The sequence below is a fragment of the Acanthochromis polyacanthus genome, chromosome 1 (genome assembly GCF_021347895.1).
Source record: "Acanthochromis polyacanthus isolate Apoly-LR-REF ecotype Palm Island chromosome 1, KAUST_Apoly_ChrSc, whole genome shotgun sequence".
Taxonomy (NCBI): domain Eukaryota; kingdom Metazoa; phylum Chordata; class Actinopteri; family Pomacentridae; genus Acanthochromis; species Acanthochromis polyacanthus.
Genome location: NC_067113.1, coordinates 49,367,114 through 49,387,130, shown reverse-complemented (window position 1 = coordinate 49,387,130; position 20,017 = coordinate 49,367,114). Strand labels below are relative to the sequence as shown.

Genomic DNA, 20,017 nt, shown 5'->3' with positions numbered 1-20,017 from the left:
GAAGAAGGAAGGAGGAAGGAGGAGGAGGAGGTTTAGTGGTGACCTTCTGACACCTGACTCAGGGACATGTGGGTATGAGAGCGACATTATTTCCTCCCCTTCGCTTTGTCTCTCTGCACGGCGATTTCCAAGCTAAAACACACCTCCACATCTCCTTGCGCACTTTTACTTTTTCCATCCGGAGAGAGAAATCCCCACCCTTCCCCCCTAAACAACTGCATATTCATCCTCTGCTTCCTCCACCGGCATGCACGTGCCTGTCCCCGTCCGGCAAGAAAAAAGAAAAACTGGACGCCATCCAGTCAAAACAAACATAAAACAGATCATCAATCACACTCAACTTTTATGGCCAGGAAGTAGCACGACCTGTTTTTGATAGTTTGCTGTCGAGCGCAGGAGCAAGCCGGCTCTTGTAGGTTAGTTCCTGAATCCAGCGTCAACTGCCACTCTTCCTTTTGTTCAGCAGCCAGTTTTTTTTCCTCTTCCCCCTCCTCTCCTCCTCTTCTTTTTTTTCGAATTTGCAGCAGCTTCAAAGACATTTGTTAACTAAATCAAAAGGCCTTTGCTTGTCTACACACACACACACACCCTGCAAGCGCTCAACAGTCATTTTCTTCCTTCCATGTGCTGAATGGGAAGTCAGTGTTTAATGGAAGTGATTCTATCTAATGCAAACCTTTCTGTTTTAAAATTAAACAATGTCTACCACAGTTTGCATTAACCCTCCGAACCTCAGGCACTTTCTGAGCTTTTCTTGGCTCCTGTCACATTTTTATTCACTGTGGGCTCATTTTTCACTGCAATATAAAGTCCTGCACCTCAATGGAAACAGAACAACCCTGACTACAAATAGAGAGAACTCAGAAGTGTCTTCTGGACTGTATGACACAGTTATAATGCCATCAGTCCTTTAGAAATGGGGAAAAGGTAGATTTTCTTTCAATTTAAATTTTACAGAAATTTAGAAAAACCTGGAATCAGCATGTACAACATCTAAATTCTCCGAGGTGAACGAATAGTGGGAAACAAATGTCCTCTACATACACTAGATATTTTACTACTTGCATTTTTAAGTTGTTCCTATACTTGTCTTCTCTAGGCTCTCTGCTGTGTGCAAACACAACCTGCAATTCAGCCAAAAAGTCCCTGAATTTTTGTTACATGACTGTTGGTTGCAGCTCAATCACTACTAGTTTCACAGTTGTGACAAAGACTACAAAATTTTAGGTTTTTTACAGAATCTGGCTAGACCAAATCGTTCATTGTTGGCTTTTTTTTTTTAAATGAGACAAGTAGAATAAAGTAATTTTGTTGAAATATGATAATTTTCAGCTTAGATTTGGTTAAGTTTCCTGATGCAATGGTACAACACAGATGAGGACCATCACAAAGCTGAACTCTTTCTGTTTTCACAGTTTCTGGCTCTGATAAAAAGAGTAATTTTGACAATTTTTTTTGTAAAGATACTCGACTTTTCAGACCGACAAGCTGTTTACTGAGAGAAGCTTATACAATGATTGTCTGTTTCATTTCAGCTAGAAAGCTTTATAAAATGGGGATATTTGAAGAAAAATCATTTTATTCTGCATGTCTCATTTACATGTTTGCCAAAAATAATAACCAGATTTTGTACAACTCTGTTCTGTCTACTGGTGTTACCAATACTAGAAAAAAGATGGTGGCTCTAAATACTGGAGATAGCTTTACTGCTCACATTTGTCTGCTCTGTGTAAACACTTCCTGCAGTTCAGCCACATATTCCCAAAATTTTTGTCAAATGATTGTTGCAACAGAATCAGACATGCAGCAACTTGAATTATCAGTTTTGGTCATGTAGAAAGTTGTGTTAATACAACTGTCCTCGTGGCATGGGCTCTTAACTTCTCGTGAGTGATTACAGTTGACTACAGCTGCTGACTCCTCTGAGCCAATTAAAATAGGGCCCATTTGATACACTTTAAACTCAGGACTACCATGATATATATGATCTTTACAAGTGTATGGAAATTACATTTTGTTGATAAAGAAAATTGTGTTAAATACATTTTCTTGGTGGCATACATGGCATATGTGATTACGGTTGATTACAGCTGCTGACTCCTCTAAGGCAATTGAAATAGGGCTCATTTCATAAACCTAACACACACAACTCTCAATGTGTACATGGTCTTTACAAGTGTATAGAAACTCAATTTTGGTAGTGTAGAAAGTTGTGCTAATCAAATTTTGTGGTGCGGTGTGACCTCTTAACCCTTTAAGCTTCAGTCATTTCCAGCCGTTTTCAGTACAAAAAAATCGCTAATATTCTATTTTTAAATAAAAAAAATTACAAAAAATACAGGGAATATTGGACGGGCATCACGAGGTGCATTTCCTTGAAAACGACCGATTCGGGGATTTTATACGACTTCAGGACATGTTTTGGACAAAACAATTTACTGGCTTGTGTCGTCTGGATGTAAAAGGTTGGATTATGGCCGTTTTTTGTGGAATCTTTTTTTTGTGTGTAGTAATGAACCCGGAAATGTGAGTCGCGCTGTGTGCGTTGAAGCCGTGTATAGAGAACGGATGGATGAATATTCGTTTTTGTCGGGCAAATGTGTTTTTCTCACCTGCTGTAGTAATCGCATCTGAAAGTGGTTTATACCGGCGGATTCATGAGAATCTAAGCTTTCCATCGGCGTATAGTGTTTGTATAATCACGTTTGCACCCGTCGGACATTCTTGAAATTCCTATGCAAATTAGTAGGTGTACCGCCGGCGGTACACCTACGACGCACTGAAGCGTAAAGGGTTAACTTCTCATCAGTGATTACGTTTGACTACAGCTGCTGACTCCTGAGAAAATTTAATTGGGGCCTATTTTATGCACTTCAAACCTCAAACTGCCATGAGACATGGTTTTTACAAGAGTATGGAAATTCAGTTTTAGTGATGAAGAAAGTTGTGTTAACATAGTTTTCTTAGTGGCATGGCCTCTTAACTGCTAGTGAGTGATTATGATTGACTACAGCTGCTGACTCCTCTGATGCGACTGAAATAGGACCCGTTTCATACACATTTAAAACACAAAACTACCATTATGTACATGGTCTTTACAAGGCTATGTCAGTGGTACAGCACAGATTCTTTCATGCATAGAAATACTTATAGAAAAGTATTAATATTGCATGGATATGTCCCAATATTAGCCAGTCATCAATTATAATTAGTTCTCTTTTCTTTTCCTATAGAAGCCTAAGATCAGCTTTGTGATGTTTCGAGTGCAGCCGCCCCCTCGCTAGAAAAACGCCATGTGGAGTGTGTCGCGAACAGGAAAGAGAAGGGGGCTGCGCTCAGCTCAGTCGCTGGCATGTGAAAACAGTTTCCCTTTCAGAGGAGAGTTAAAACGCGCACACACTCACGCATGGTCACACACACACGGACACACAACAACAACAACAACATTTATTCAGGAAGCGCCGTCTGCCCACTCAGGAAATTCCTGAGGACAAGAGCTGCTTCCAGGGGCAGGAAATTTCCCCTCAGAAAGACCAAACACACACACACAAAAGCACACACAGCACACAAAAACATGAGCACACACACAGGACACACAAACACGCACACATACACTTTGTAACACCAATTCCCCTGCAGTAAAATGGGTAATATACCACAAAGAGACCAAAGGAAGCTTGTGGGGTGGGGGGGTGTTGTTGTATGCTGCAGTCATGTACGGTAACACACACACACTTACACACAAACACACACTTTTTCGCACACACACACAGTATACACCTACACTACCTCTGGCGAGCTTTGCACAAAGACACAAGATTCACTCACACTCATCCACCCACTCGTACAAGCATGCATAGTGCAAACCCAGCTGTGAGCGCACACACACAACACACACGCACACACCAAGGAAACCAGCCAGTCTTGTTTCCATGGACATAGATATTTTTTTTTAATCATCCAGGAAGATATTTCTGCTCTCACAGTCGCTGTTCTTTTGTGTTTTCATGTGTGTTTATTGCAACAAATTTTTTTTTTTAAAAAAGCACACAACCGCATTGTGTTGTGGACTTTAAATAACAATTTTTCTCATCGGAATCACGCTCTGAGTATGTAGGCGCCTGGACTGAGATTGAGTTCAAAACCCAACAAATCAGTTCAAGTCAGTGTATGTCTGTAGAAAGTATGTTAAGAAGTCGCACAAATGGCTACACAAAACAAAGTGACACAGTGGTTGACAGTTAACTCCTCCGCTGTGTGTCGGCTGTGTGATTCTTTTAATGGTTGGATTTTTATTATTTCAAAGCCACAGTGGGATGCAAAAATTAATTTATGGCTCAGTCTATTTCCTGAAAATTCTCTTTTAAAATAAAGCACATAGTTGCTACATACTTCAAAGAGATGTGTGTTTCAACCTACTTCTAAATAAAATGAAAGATGTTTTCAGAAAGATAAAGGTTCTAAACGTATTTAGAAGCTATGGTTCTTGGTGTTCTTTGTGTGATTCTTTGAAGTGCTACAGGTTCTTCATTTTTATTGGGGTTATTTGGTTGGTGGCAGCTAATAGCATACAATTATTTTCATTATCGATGGATCATCTGATCTATAAAAACATCAGACAATGGTTTGGAAATCCAAGAGCAGGGAAGAGCAAAAAATTATTGTCATTATCGCCCAAGTCTGGAACCCAAAATATTAAATGTGTTCTAAAGGTAGAGACTGGAATTGTTGGAATTGCTGCAAATTCTCTCCATTTGACTTGTTATGCTTGAAAAATACTTACAGCATTACTGATTTCTAAAAAGAACCAACTGAATCTACAAAAAACTACCTTGAAAATGGTTCCCTAAAGTAGTAGTAGTAGGAGCATTTTTTGAGGCACTTTTGATTATTTTTAAAGAACCTCTTGCTAAAATGTTCTTTGTGTGGTTCTTTAAATTGCTAGAAGGTCGGCATTTTTATTGGGGTTATTTGGTTTGTGACAGATAAAACCATAAATATTTTCATTACTGATTAATCATTTGGTCTATAAAACAACAGAGAACAGTTTCCGAAACCCCAAGTTAGCTCCTTGTATTATGTTGTTTTGTCTGAACAACAGTCAAGAACCCAAAATGCTCAGAATTGCTGCAAATTCCCTACATTTGACTTTTCTTGCAAAAAATTAAGTTCTACATAGAACCAGCTCAATCCATAAAGAACCGTCTTGAGAATGGTTCCCTTAAATACCTATTTGTGCTAAAGTTCTTGAAAGCACCTTTTATGAGGGCTAAAAAAAACTGTACAGTTTCAGAAACCCCAAGTTGGTATCTTGTAACATGTTCTGTCTGATCAACAGTCCAGAAACTGAAATATTTAATGTGTTCCAATAGAAAGAACCCAAAGATGCTGCAAATTCTTACATTTGACTTCTTCACTTAAAGAATACTTACATGATTGTCATGTTCTAAAAAGAACCAGGTGACTTCACAATGAACTGTTTTGAAGATGGTTCTTTAAAGAACCTATTGTTGCTAAAGTTCTGGGAAGCACCATTATGGTGCCTAAAGAACCATTTTTTGAGGCAGCTTTGGTTGTTCTGTAAAGAACCTCTTGCTAAAAGGATATTTTTAGAACTTAAAATGTATTTTTCTTGTAGGGCATCACTGGAAAGATCAATATTTTGGTTCCTTTAAGTGCATTTTTTTTTAGTGTAGGGTTTATTTTTAACCTCTGTTAATCGATTAGTCTGCAAAATGTCAGAAAATAACAACAAATTATGACGTAATTGTGCAAACACAACTTTCAAGAGGTGAAACATTTTTCTTTTTCACTTTTTTTTTCAGTCCCTACTTGCGCTCACAGAAGTCTTTAAGTTCCAGCTTTGACCTCTAAACTCGTCATATCATCTGAAAGCACTTTGAGGCTCAGAGAAGGAAAAACTATCGGGTTTTCTACAAATCAGCAAAGATTGAAGATAGGAATCCAAATTTGTGCAGCAGAGTCTCTTTTTTTTTTTTTAACCTGATTCTTGATGAAGCTCTGGTGACTCACAGCAGAGGATCTCGCCCTCTGGGTTGGGAATCGGCGACATAACACAAAGACAAGCTGGTACTTGAGCGGAAATTTGGCATTTTTGCTTGGAAAAGAAATGACAGAAATGAATTACGCAGTTATTAAAATAGCCGCAAGTCATTTTTCTGTCCAAAGATTTATCTTTTCAGTACAATAAGTCCTGTATGACATACAAGAAAGCATTGTTTGAAAAGATATGAAGGTACAACCAGAAGACCGTTAGCTTAGCATAGCATGTGAGTGAAAACAGGTGGAAAAAAGTAGCCTGGTTCTGTCCAAAGTAAACATCGACTGATTACTGAGGCCTATATTTTGCATTTTTATTATTATTGGTATCATTCCATTTCCAGATTATTGCAAATATAAGTTATCTTTTTAATAAACAGAGAAAACACCAGTAAGGACCAGCATTTCACTGAACTTTTGAGCTGGAGTTTGTGCTATTGTAAATTTTGATGACACAATTCTTAAATTTACTTGATATATATAAACACAGATGCAGTTTATTCAGGATTTTCTTTCAAATTTGATCTTTAATTTGATTTGATTTAATTATTTTATGACTGTAGATCTGTGTTTTATTATAAATGTACATACAGAGTTTCTATACTGTAGTATGTATGGATTTGTTTTATCAGGATTTGATGCATTTTCAGCACAAAAAATGTCTCGTCATGTATATTACAGATAAAAAGCACTGGTAACAATGTAGTTTGACAAAATCTGAGACGCTTTTTTGAAAGAGTCTCTTCTAATAAATGAAAAGAACAACTTTGCTGCAGCGATAACAACAAAAGCAAAAAAGGAAGCAAACTTTGCACCATCACTCGTAAATTTTACCTGTATTATTTATTGTTGTACTTTTGCAGTCCTTGGTGTGCTTCCGCCACACCTTATCTTTATCTAGCTGCTAGTAACAAATCCATTTCCTCGATGAGGAATCCAAGTGATTGATTTTATCTTATCTTAAGTCTCTTTTACTGTAGGCACATGTTTTAGTGCGTCGGCACATGTAGTCTATTTATATTGTAGCATGAATAGGTTTGCTCTATCATGATTTAAGGCGTCTGGAGCACAAAAAGAGTCTTTTGTCTCGTGTAGTTTGATGTTGCAACAAACTGCACTATTAACTACAGTAAATCTGAGGCGTTTCTATTGAAGTGTCTTCTAATGAATGAAAAAAATACTTGTAGTGATAAAAGCTAACAAAAAGTGGAAGCAAAACCTCTATAAACAAGGTAAAAGCAAGCCAATAAAATGCGTCTTCACTGGTTTAGAGTTTGTTACGTCCAACTTCTGGCTGAAAGGGTTCAAAATAAAACATAGTAACTGCTAAATATTGGTTAGCAATCTCTTTGATTGCTAATTACTAGCAACAGCCTTGAATATAGATCTGCTGACCCAAACATGCCAGCATAGATGCAGTTTATTTATTTTGCACCATCATTTGCACATCTATTCACTGTTTTCTTTCAAATTTGACCTTGAATTAATTCTATACAATACAAATGTGCGTTTTATTTTGTGTATACGTAGTGTGATAGATTCTATACTGTCGTAGTTGATGCATCTGGAGCACAAAAAAATATCTCTTGATTCTTATGGATGTACACTACCGTTCAAAAGTTTGGGGTCACCCAGATATTTTCATCTCAAAACATCTCTTATCCTGTAGATAGAGGTTTTAAAATACTGCACTGCTAATAATTTATCCACACAGGATCTGAGGGGTGTCTTTGCTGCAGAGATAAAAAGAAAAATGGAAGCAAAAGAGAGGCGGACGTCAGTGCGTTAAGTGTTGAACGGTGTTTGCTGCAGTGACGTCTTTCTGAAAGGGTTAAAAATGGAGTCTGGTAGCATTCTTTGGTGTGAGGAGCAGCAGGCTGCAACTCTCCCCGATCTAATCCACTTCCTCCTCAGGAAATGGAGAAGGCGGATTTCTGCCCACACTGCAATTTCCTCCCTCATTCTTTTTCTTTCTGTCTTTTTTTTTTCTCTTCCTCCCCTCCCCTCCCTCTCCTCCCCCTCCTCCTCCCTCCTGGACAAATCTCTCTCTGAGCGCTGAGGGTTAATGGGTGGTTTGTTCTGCAGCACGTGTGTTTAGATAAACGGAGAAAGACGTGTCTCCGTCCATCTGTCTGCCCGTCCATGGAAAAAAGAGAAAGATCTTTTAAACTAAACACTGAGGAGAATCCTGAGCTGCACAGTGACCGAGTTTGACATCTGATTAAAACAAACTTCCACGTCTGCGGATGTGAACCGACCCATCAGTCAGGAAACCCGACGCGTTCTTCCTTTTTCTGCGACAATGTGAAAAGAGGAAGCGGGCCGAGGGAGTTTCCTGAGCGTCCGCCGAGAAGGACCTGAACTTCACACTTTGCCAGAAAGAAAACAAACAACTGGTTAATTATTGACGATGCACACGGCTGAAGCAGCAGGTTGATCTTTGAACCAAACTGTGGAAGCGATTGGGCAACCAACCGAACCGAGGACTCCAAACATTGCTTCAATTTGTTTCCCCAAACTCGTTTTTCCGTCCTCTTTCAGTTTCTGCAGGTAGCATCCAATCTAACACCTGCAGTTGGTTTCTATCGGTCTGAACAAACACCAGAAAAGTTGTCTCTGCTGTTTGTTCTGAATCGCAGCAGCCAATTAATACAGACAATGACGGAGTCCAAACAGAAGCCACATGACTCCCAACTGTTCACTGGTCTCATCAGAAACGAGCTTCTTCTCTTCTCTCCATTATTCAAACCAGTTAAGGTCTCCAAAAAACAAGCATATATAAAATAAAAAAGGTGCAACATGGAGTTTGCATGTAAACAAACATTTAGGTGTTGAATGCGCTGCAGGCAGTGTATCACGTCGGACACATTAGCTCAATCATTATACAGTTGGACAGCTCATTTTAAAACGTATTTAGGTCCTGTATTATTTATCATGACAGACCAATTAACCGTAACAAATAAATGCCGTTTTTAGATCATTCACATAACTGATTACCATGGAAACGACAAACAGAGCTACGTTTAAAACCCAACCGATATGTCTGTTGGCCTTGATCATCAGCTATATTTAGGCTCTACAAAACCTAAAACCCCAAACACAGAAAATGGTTGAATGGTTCAGCGTTAACCAGGTTTTATTAATGAAACTCAAAGTGGCATTTGATGCATCATGTGACTCTTTTTCTACACGAAATGAACCAATGGCGTACCACCAGCTGTAGTCAAGAGGAACAGGTTGTGTTTAAATGGAGATCAAATAGTAGGAATATTGAAAAATATTACAGTAAAAAGCACTGTTGAGAGCAAAGTTGATGATCAGATTTGTAGAAATCACTTTAGATTTGGCCAAAATCAAAGTGAAATTAATGTTAGAACTTAACGATCCAATAGACTAATCTAATCTGTGTCTAAAACCAGCAGTGGATAAACAGGACCAAGCATTAAAACACAATTGTTCATTTTCTGCATCACCAACTGAATGCATGGCGGTTCCCGTGGCAACACGGTGTATATAGCTTGTCTGCTTTAAGTGCACGGCTTCATTCAGCTGCATCACTAACGTACAGCTCAACAGGTTTGCAGATCAAACCAATTCCCTCAACTGAGAATCTGTACCAGTCACAAGAGAGGAAACGAATCAGTGAAAGGAAGACGATTCTTGTAGCTGATTTAAACCCTAAACTCTGAACAGAACCTCTTCTTTAGCAGGTTAGCGAGCACAAAATCCACCTTTGTGACACCGAAAACTACGACTTTAGGTTCAACATACGCTGCTAACCCACTAATCTTGATCCGCAGTACAGCAGTTAGCTCTCAATGAACCAAAAGGAGCCCCAGCAAAACCGAGAACAGAACTGATATATCGAGTTCAGTTAAAAACAAAGCTCCAAAGGGCTACAGGTGATCCATTAAGTTGCCTGATAATCAGACTTCACCACTGATTAGTAGGTTTTGCTAAAGAGCTGCAGGAGACCATTGAATGTGAACAAAACACAGCAGCGGCACAAGTTGAGAAGCTAGCTAGAGATGCGAACATTAGCTGCCACAAGGTACTCATCAAACCAGACCAAAAAATGGTTGCAATGTTCGCTTTTTTTTTTGGCTCTTAAATTCCACTTTTCTTTCATAACAGAACAAATATATCTTTTATTCTTTCAGAATTTCCCTTTGGTGAGGGTTTTGTGAGACCTGTGCAGCTCTGTTAATAACATTTTCACAGCTATTTCTTTGGCAAGCTCTTACCAGCTCTGTTTTTTTTTTAGCAGGAGAGCAGCTAAAAGGAAGTGTTCAATCTATTTAAATCAGTTTTTTGTGAAAATGTGAGATGTCAGAAGCAGTTCAGACCTAATTTTATTACATAATGGCAAACTATTTATGTATTTGTTTGATTAAAGCTGGAAGCAGCGACTAACTCGGTGGATTCGAGGGTGTTCAAGGACGCTTCTAATTCACCGGTCAGAAGAAACATAAAGCAAACATCTCATGTATTGAATTAAAACTGGATCCTTGAAAAAGAAAACCTGCACAGATGGACGGATACGAGCGTCCAACTCCTTCACTTCCACTATTCAAGGCTCCACCTGAACCTGGTTATTCCAGAGCAGTAGGTCTGTCAGTTCTGGTCCAGTGGAAGCATGTACAGTTCAGAAGTCTGACCCCAGATCTGCTTCAACGCCTCTCAGCTGACGGCGTGACTGGATCCGCGATCATGCAGCCGTAATGGAAATATAAAAGGAATATTCCACTACATTTTTAAACCACTTTTTATATTTTCTGACGGGTGATTTCTGGGATGAGGCAAAACATTCACAGCTCGAGATGCAAAAAAAAAATCAATCTGTTCAAACGAACGACTGATCGATCGCGTGTAGGAGTCGCTGGTCATTTCGTGTGTGTGTGTGTGTGTTTTCATTAAAGTGTGTGTGACTCACGCAGGTGCGCAGGCAGCTTGGCAGGCTCGTCCTCCATTCGGCTGGCTGGCCTCGCGGCGGGAGCATGGACGGGGGAGGAAGTGGAGTTTGGCAGCGGGTTCGCGGAAGGACTGAAAGAGCTCCTCTCCTGCTATGAATAGACACAGAGACACAAAGCATGGCTCACAAAGCTCCACGATGCACCGGCCCTGAACCCAAACAGCCCCCACGCCGACTCGCCTTCACCTCGCCGTGCACCCACAGCAGCCACTCGGCATGCAGAGGAGAGCCGGCGCCGCTCGTGAACTGATGCTAAGTCGACTTCTGGAGGCCCGAATGTACAGGAAGCTCCACAACATGCGGCGGTATATGTCCTAAATGCTGGACAAGATGACGATGGGGTTCTCTTTGATTGTCAGGTGCATTTATATCAGAAAACATTTCAAAATTCTGCCATAATTTCAAAAATCAATCCAAAACCTTTGAGTTGTACATTTACACTTCCGTACAGAAGTTTGGGGTCAACCTGGCAATTTCATGTTTTTCATGAAAACTCACACTTTTATTCATGTGCTAACATAACTGCACAAGGGTTTTTTAATCATCAATGAGCCTTTCACTACCATTAGCTAACACAATGCAGCATTAGAACACAGGAGTGATGGTTGCTGGAAATGTTCCTCTGTACCCCTATGGAGATATTCCATTAAAAATCAGTCATTTCCAGCTAGAATAGTCATTTTCTACATTAACAATGTCTAGACTGTATGTCTGATTCATTTAATGTTATCTTCATTGAAAAAAACTGCTTTTCTTTCAAAAATTAGGACATTTCTAAGTGACCCTAAACTTCTGAACAGTAGTGTAAGTGATGTAAGGCAGATTTCAACCGCAAAAACTTGCACATATTTTCCGTTTGTTGCTGACGCTTTGCCAATTAATTGGCAGCAAAATCTAGAAGCTGCAGCTGTTACTGATGGATCCGTCCTTTGTTGTTTAAATGAAGCAGTTAGTGACTTGCAAAAATGACTTGATGTCTGATGTGCTGGAAGATATTCAGCTTAAGCTGTGACAGAAAATCGTCAAGTTTCAGTTTTACTTCATTAGTCAAAATCTGAACAGTGTTTTCGCAGTGCGTCTTTTTTGTTGGTGAGTCAGCTGAACAATATCACTTTATTCAGCTGTTTTGATGATAGATTTATCGTTCAAAGTCATTTTATCAGGCAAAACGCCACATGATGTTATATCTTTGGCTTTTTGATTGGTCGGATGGAGAAGAGAAGGTGTCACTCTCAGCTCTTCAATACACACTCAATGAATGAACAAGAAACGTAGGAAATAATCAGCAGTAAGGAAGTTGCTTGCATTCATGAACATGTAAGTGGGAGAATGTGACACAATGTAAAGCCCGACTGATATATTGCTTGGTTTGTAATCGGCAGATATCGGCATATATGCACCAATATGGACACTTTCTTGGGATAACGTAGAAATAGTCACATAGTTCGTCCAGCTTGTAGTTTCATGTCACAATAATACAAAACTAAACACAAAATAAATTATATTATGAAATACTCCTCACAAAATATAAAAAAAATGTTTTAAAATGTTTTTTTGTTAAATTTTTATAAGTGATTGAGCAGGTTTGACAAGTTGTGCCACAAAAATAAGCACAACTTTAGTTCTGGAGAGAAGTATTTCATATTCAATAGTACTGTGTATGTTTAGTTTTGTATTTTTGTCAGAAAATATCACCGGTTGACTTATGCAGTGTAAGTGTTTTGTTCAGGTGAGCTCAAAGATGGAACTTTTGATTATTTTTTGCCATATTTTAACTCGGCCATAATCACAGATTATTTCATCTTCTTGCCTGATATTGCAGATTATAAATCGATGTCCTGATGAGAAATAACAGAAAATTTCAGGCTTTTATCTTCCTGAGATATCGTCGTTGAAACAGCCTCAAATTTGCAAAAAAGGTGTGAAAAAATGTGCTTAAAGTGAGTGGACTGGCAATTTCAAAAGCATTTTATCTCAGAAATTACATGATATATGAGGCTACAATTTCACAGATCTCTTCATGATTATCCATATTTAAAATGGTACAAATTTAAGGCAAATCGGGGATGAAACTTTTGTAAAAATGAGATGATTTGAGATGATTCTTAATGAATGAATCTCTCCAGGAAGCTCTAAACTCTGCTCCTGTACCGAACACGACCTGCATCTAGATTAAAGCTGTGAGGTTTTCCACTTTGCGGTCGCCCGACAGCTTTCCTTTCCTGCAAACGAAGGCGGCGCACAAAGTTTCTCGAGGAAATGCTGCTCAGGTTTTTTTTTTCTTTCTTTCTTCTCTCCACCCTGCTGCTGTGAAACCTGCACACCAACTGCATGTACCAGGAATTTCCTGTGGAAGCCGAGCGGTAATCTGCCGGTCGTCTATTTCCTCCTCCTCCTCTCAGAAGCGAAGGCCTCTTTCTTTTCCCACTCGCTAGACATTCATTTTCTAAAAATCTAGTTGGCCGTGTCACTTTTGGAGGAGTTCAGCTCGTGATAAAGACAAATGCCGGCGCTGGAGGTGAGGGGGAGGCGTCCTCTCGCTAAAACTTCCCTCATCACTCTTCGGCCATCCAGCTCTGACATCAGACTCAGTAATGAGCCGACATCCCTCATAAACAAGACACCATATTTCACTTGCAGTCGCCCAACAGCTTGCATCGCTTTCAGCTATTTCAAGACTGACCTTGACATCCCAAATAATATTCCTATAATTATATGTCCCAATTAGAGCTGCGACTGGCCAAACGTCTGTTTTTGAAGAACAAAATGCACCAAAAAGGCCGCAGATGTCTTGTTTTTTCTGAACAAAACAAGTGAAAAAGCAGTAATTTCTGAAACAATTAAATGATTACTTATCTTTTTTTTTTTTTTTTTAAAGCAAATCCCCTGATCAATATTTGCTTTAATCTCTGGCTGTTTTCCTTTTTCCTCGGGATGTGACTATGGATTATTTTCATTACTGATTACTGGATGAATCACTGGGATTACGACACGGCAAACATCCAAAGCACAGAGTGGCTCAAAACCGTTTACACAGTCTGAGCGACGGACACGAGGGCCAGAATATTCATCTAAAAAAAAGGCATTTTAATTCTTCTTTGACTAGGTAATTGTGGGAAAGTCAGGCATTTCTCAGAGGTGATATGAGGAACGCTGACTGTCACATCTGTAGACAATTATTTGAGCTTATTTATCAATCAGTTTCTGATCAGATGACTAATGTTCAGCTGAAAAACAGAAAAGTTTAGGTCCGTTTTCAATGAAAATGCGATATTACGTTACAGATAAACTGGGGTAAGAAGCCCTTCTTAGCCAAAATGTTGATTTTCTTTTAATATATACACATTTTGAATATTAATTTAACGTGTACATGAGGTAAGTCAATAAATTTAGATGGCAATTCTCACAGACGATTATAATTATAAGATTAAATGTAAAATCTGATCCGTACAGGCATGTTTTTATGCATAGGATTGATTTTTATCACTTTAACTGCAACACGAATCTTGAAAAACACAAATAGAAATAATTTTTTACATTTTTTTTTAGCCTTTTTGATTTTTTTTATGCTCCTGTTTAGCTATTCTGTTACTGTATTATACAAAAGTGATCATAATTTATCTGAATCATTGATTTCCATGAGCTGTCTCCACACTTTCACATACTTCAAGCAAAATATTTGTTGTTTTTAGTTCAAACTGAAGGATAATCCTCCATATGACTCATGTAAACACTAAAAATATGTTCATATTCTAATAGTAAAAACAATGATTCTTATCTTTTTGTTCCATCTAAATGCTACATCAACATCCCTCCAAACCTCTTCCAGTGGAATGATTTCAATACTATTTAAAGATTAGAAAAAGGATGCTAACATTCATTTCAGAAAAGTTCTGAAATGAAAACCGATTAAATCTAGTCAGGAGGGAAATTATGAGGAAGGGGCTTCTTATCTCAGGAGGGCATCTCACTTAGTTTTACCCCGATGTGGTGCCAGAATGTGATTATCTGTCAAAAACTGATGCTTAAAGCCACTTCATCCTCATCTCCAGCTGATTTTAGGAGTTAATCTGCTCATAATGCACCAAAGCAGTTTATAGTGTGTATCTGGTGTGTCCAGTATGCTTGTTTAGACTGTAATTTACATGATTTACAGATTAATTTTACATATATATTTGCTAATCCACAACCCTGACGACTGAAATCAACTAATTTGGATGCATTAATAAGAGCTGTGACAATTAATTGATTATCAATAGGGTTGAGTAACATTTTAAGAGGGGAAAAAGGTGGAAAACCTCTGATTCCAGCCACTTTATACTTTTTATTCTGCTTTCTTTGCAGCTTTGGGAAACACTGATTGAGATTTTTCATATTTTTTGGCATCTTTTTAGACTAAGCAAGTAATCAATCAAGATGGAAATTAGGCATTACTTGACATCCTAATCCATATTTCTGTGACAATATTGAGGCTGCAATCGCTTTTTTACAAGTCAAAAACCGCATTATGCACTCCAAAAATGTGTGGGTTCAATCTGTCTTTTTGAGTTAGTTGAACCCAATTGCGTTAGAAGTTGTACAAACAAATTATAATAACTGAGCAAGATTAGCTTTACCTCTGCAATCAAAGTTATTTTTAACTACCTGTCGTGGCATGTTCAGATAGAAGAGGGAGCATGAAATCCTGAAATTAAGTTATTAAACCACCTCAACTTGGTTTTTGTTTTAAGTCAACTAACACTAAAATTTGAGTTGAAATCACACAAAATATTTAGTTGATGCAAGTACCGACAGCATTTTGTCAACATGACCCCTTGAAATGATGTTTACAACTGAACTAATTTATCTAAATCAGCAAATTAGATTTTTATTTGTAACTATGAATTGCAGTAAGTGGTGGGAATCGCTAACAGTGGGGATGCAAATTTGAGTTAAGATAACGTCTAAAGAAATTAGCTTAAACCAACAAACCATATGAAGTTAGTGGGATTAGTTTCTCCTCTTCAAAGAATGTTAGGATCACGGTGGTACTTTAAGAATTAAGTTTTTGAGCCAATTTTATTAGGTTACCTCAACTTGTATTTTGTTTTAAGTCAATTAGTGCAGAAATTTTAGTTGAAATTAAACAAAATATTAAATAGATGCAATTACCAACACTATTATGTCAACAAAACCCATCAAAATCCTGTCTGCAGGTTAAATAGTTGATCTAAATCAGTAAATTAGACTATTTATTTGCAACCATGCATGGAATTAAGTGGTGGGAACCAGTAGTTGAAGCTCCAATTAGCAATGTTTTAATCCCACTGTTGCTGCAATTTAACTTTTCTGAGTTCAGACAAACTTCTGATCAAATTATGTTCAACCAACAAACTGTAAGGTATCAAAGGTATTTTCAGTCAAGTAAAACTGTCCAGGCATATTGAGTGTTAAGTCAACTAAAGCAGAAATTTGAGTTGAAATTACACAAACTGCAAAGTTGACGTAATGACATCATTATGTCAACACAACCATGTTTGCAGCTTAGATTGTTGATCTAACTTAGTAAATCAGACTTTTAATTTGCAACCATTCCTTAAATTAAGTGGTGGGAATCATTATTTGAACCCCTAATTAGTAACACTTAAGTCCCAAAGCTGCTGCAACTTAACTTTTTTGAGTTCAAACAAGTTCCGATGAAACTATGTTCAACCAACAAAATATATTAAGTCAGCAGGATTAGCTTTTCCACTGTAATCAAAGGCATGTTAAGATTGGGGTGCTACTCGAACAATTAAGTTCTTGAACCAATTTTGTTCAGTTACCTTAACTTGGATTTTGTTTAAAGTCAACTAGTGCAAAAATTGTTGTTGAAATTACACAAAATTTTAAGTTGATGCAATTACCAATAATATGTCAACACAACTTATCAAAATAATGCTGGCAACTTAAATAGTTCATCTAAATCAGTAAATTAGGTTATTTATTTGCAACCATTCATTGAATTAAGTGGCAGGAACCAGTAGTTGAAGCCTTAATTAGTAACATTTTAGTCCCAATGTTGCTGCAATTTAACTTTTTTGAGATAAGATAAACTTCTGATGAATTTATGTTCAACCAGCAAACTATATTAAGTCAGCAGGATTAATTATCAAGCCAGTTTTATTAAGTTACCCCAACTTAAATTTGATTTTAAGTCAATACAGAAATTTCAGTTGTAATTAAACTGAATATAAAGTTAATGCAATTATCAACGTTGTTATGTCAACATAACCCATTGAAATAATGATGCTAAATCAGTAAATTAGACTTTAATCCTGCAGTAATGCATTAAATTAATGGTTAGATTAGATTAACTGAATTACTTTTCAGAGTGTTTGGGTTGAATTGGTTATTTAAAGCTGCTTCTACCACTAAAAATAACTGAAATGTTCTATTTTAGGTCCACAGTGGAGGATCAAATTTAAACATTCACTTTCATATTTGGCTCAACACTCGAATGTTCCTCAAGCAGAGACTTCAGCAGCTCCATCTCATATTTATCTCTGCAGAAAACCCTGATCTGTGCGGGTCAGACTACACCGATCAGACAGTCACGACTTGTTCCCGTCAGCAGCAGCAGCAGCAGCAGCAGCAGCAGCAGAGTGGAGGCGAACTGGAAGCGTGGAGCAACAGATGGCGAGCAAAACAAAGTGAATGGCGCCGCGGCGCTGCGCTCCGGAGCTCCGCGTCTGGAGGCGCCGTCGCGGCCGCAGCGAGAGCGAAGAGCCTCCGAGCCTCCGAGCGGCGGAGAGTCCGGAGGCGGGAGGAGGCGCGCACACGTCGGACAGCCTACCTTGCTCGCAGCGGAGGAGGATTCAGACATGATCTCCCGTCAACTTCTTCTCTCCGTCCACTTTTACGCAGCGCTTTTCTCTTTTATCTCCGCGCCTCTCCGCACAGCTGCAGCGGTCCGCCCGCTCCTCGGCTTCTGCTGGTGGGAGAAGAAGTTGTTTTTCTCATGAATCCCGCTTCTCTGCCGGGCTTTTCTTGTCTTTTCTGTCTCTATGTGCAGGCCGGGTCCATAGCGCGGCTGTCGGTGTGAAAACTTCTTTTGTCTGCGAGTGTTTTCCTTCACATGTCGGCAGCTTAATAATCCTTCCTGGAAGAGCGTGTCTCTCTCTCTCTCTCTCTCTCTCTCTCTCTCTCTCTCTCTCTCTCTCTCTCTCTCTCTCTCTCTCTCGCTCTCTCTCTCTCATTGATCTGGATGTGTGTAAAACGGTGAAATGACGTGAATTCCCAGCATCGAGCTCTGCCCCCTTTTAAAGGGAAACCCGAAGCAGGAAACCAGCAGCTCGCACAACTGCAGACAGACAGACAGACTGGTGTTTCTGTTTCTTATTTAATCGCAGCTTAATGCGGTTCCACAGTGAGCTGCTTTAATTAACAGGCTGTAATTAGACAAATGCAAAAGCGCAGGAGCTGGAAAAATAGTCAGAAATGCTGCACAGTAAGCATTAAATCATGATAAAACTGCAAAGTTAATCACAAACCAATGCCTCATATAACTCCATATCGATCATTATTGATAGATTTTGAATAAAAATGGACAGTATTTTTGATATGAAGTTAACCACTTTAAGCTAAACTATAATACATAGAAGTACGCTATAGTGTCAGTAATCATTCTGTAAAATCAAAAAGCAAAGATTTTAAATGTTGAAAAAAGTAAATAGGAAATCTTCACTGTAAAGCAGAGCTGGATGATGAAAGTGCAAAATTAAAAACAAAAAATGAGAAAAAAGTTGTAATTAGTTTGTAATTAGCTTAACTATAATACGTACATAAAACTAAAATAGAATAGAATGGAAACACTGTATTCACCCCCAAGTGGAAATTTCTTTGTTACAGCAGATAATCAAAAATGTGCAGTAAATAAAATAAACAATAAGAAAAATATCAAGTTCATAACATCCTAAGTAAAGAATGTACAAATGTTCAAGTGAAAAAAAATGACCAAATATGTCAGTAATCATTTTTAAAACCAAAAAATCATAATTTTGAAAACAATAGTTGAGGAGAAAAATAATCACATCACATTGATACACATTAAATATTCCATGCAAAAGAACTTAACACTGAGATAATAAAGTAAAACTGCTAAATTAATCACAAAGCATTCCTTATGTAACTCGATATCAATAATTATTGATGGATTTTCAAATAATAATGAGCAGAATAAATGTTTAATATGAATTCAGCCGCTTTAAGCTCAACTACAGTACACACAACTGCACTAAAAGTGATCAAACATTTCTGTTATTTTTTAAAAATGAAAGTCATGATTTTAAAGTTTAAAAACTCATTAAATATTCCATACAAAATCATCTTTCTTTAATGATTTACTGTTAAATACTACTAACAATAAAGATAAACCTGAAAAATACACACATAAAATTGCACGCACACACACAGAAGTTACAGTGCCTTGCGAAAGTATTCGGCCCCCTTGAACTTTTCAACCTTTAGCCACATTTCAGGCGTCAAACATAAAGATATAAAATTTTAATTTTTTGTCAAGAATCAACAACAAGTGGGACACAATCGTGAAGTGGAACGAAATTTATTGGATATTTTAAACTTTTTTAACAAATAAAAAACTGAAAAGTGGGGTGTGCAATATTATTCGGCCCCTTTACTTTCAGTGCAGCAAACTCACTCCAGAAGTTCAGTGAGGATCTCTGAATGATCCAATGTTGTCCTAAATGACTGATGATGATAAATAGAATCCACCTGTGTATAATCAAGTCTCCGTATAAATGCACCTGCTCTGTGATAGTCTCAGGGTTCTGTTTAAAGTGCAGAGAGCATCATGAAGACCAAGGAACACACCAGGCAGGTCCCAGATACTGTTGTGGAGAAGTTTAAAGCCGGATTTGGATACAAAAAGATTTCCCAAGCTTTAAACATCTCAAGGAGCACTGTGCAAGCAATCATATTGAAATGGAAGGAGTATCAGACCACTGC

At 38.1% G+C, this 20,017-nt stretch overlaps 1 protein-coding gene across 2 annotated transcripts in view; it reads right to left on the bottom strand.

The window, feature by feature from the left end:
* etv6 (ETS variant transcription factor 6) overlaps nucleotides 1-18,194 on the bottom strand; it is a 43,755-nt gene extending 25,561 nt beyond the window's left edge. Inside the window, exons 1-2 of one of the 2 annotated variants that reach the window (XM_022189343.2) lie at nucleotides 17,847-18,194; nucleotides 10,994-11,123 (exon numbers count right to left, since the gene is read on the bottom strand). In XM_022189343.2, coding sequence (XP_022045035.2) covers nucleotides 10,994-11,123; nucleotides 17,847-17,876 — 160 coding nt within the window. In that variant the 5' untranslated portion in view covers nucleotides 17,877-18,194. The remainder of the gene's footprint in view (nucleotides 1-10,993; nucleotides 11,124-17,846) is intronic. The other variant, XM_022189344.2, reaches the window with a different exon arrangement.
* Between the last annotated feature and the right edge of the window lie 1,823 nt (nucleotides 18,195-20,017).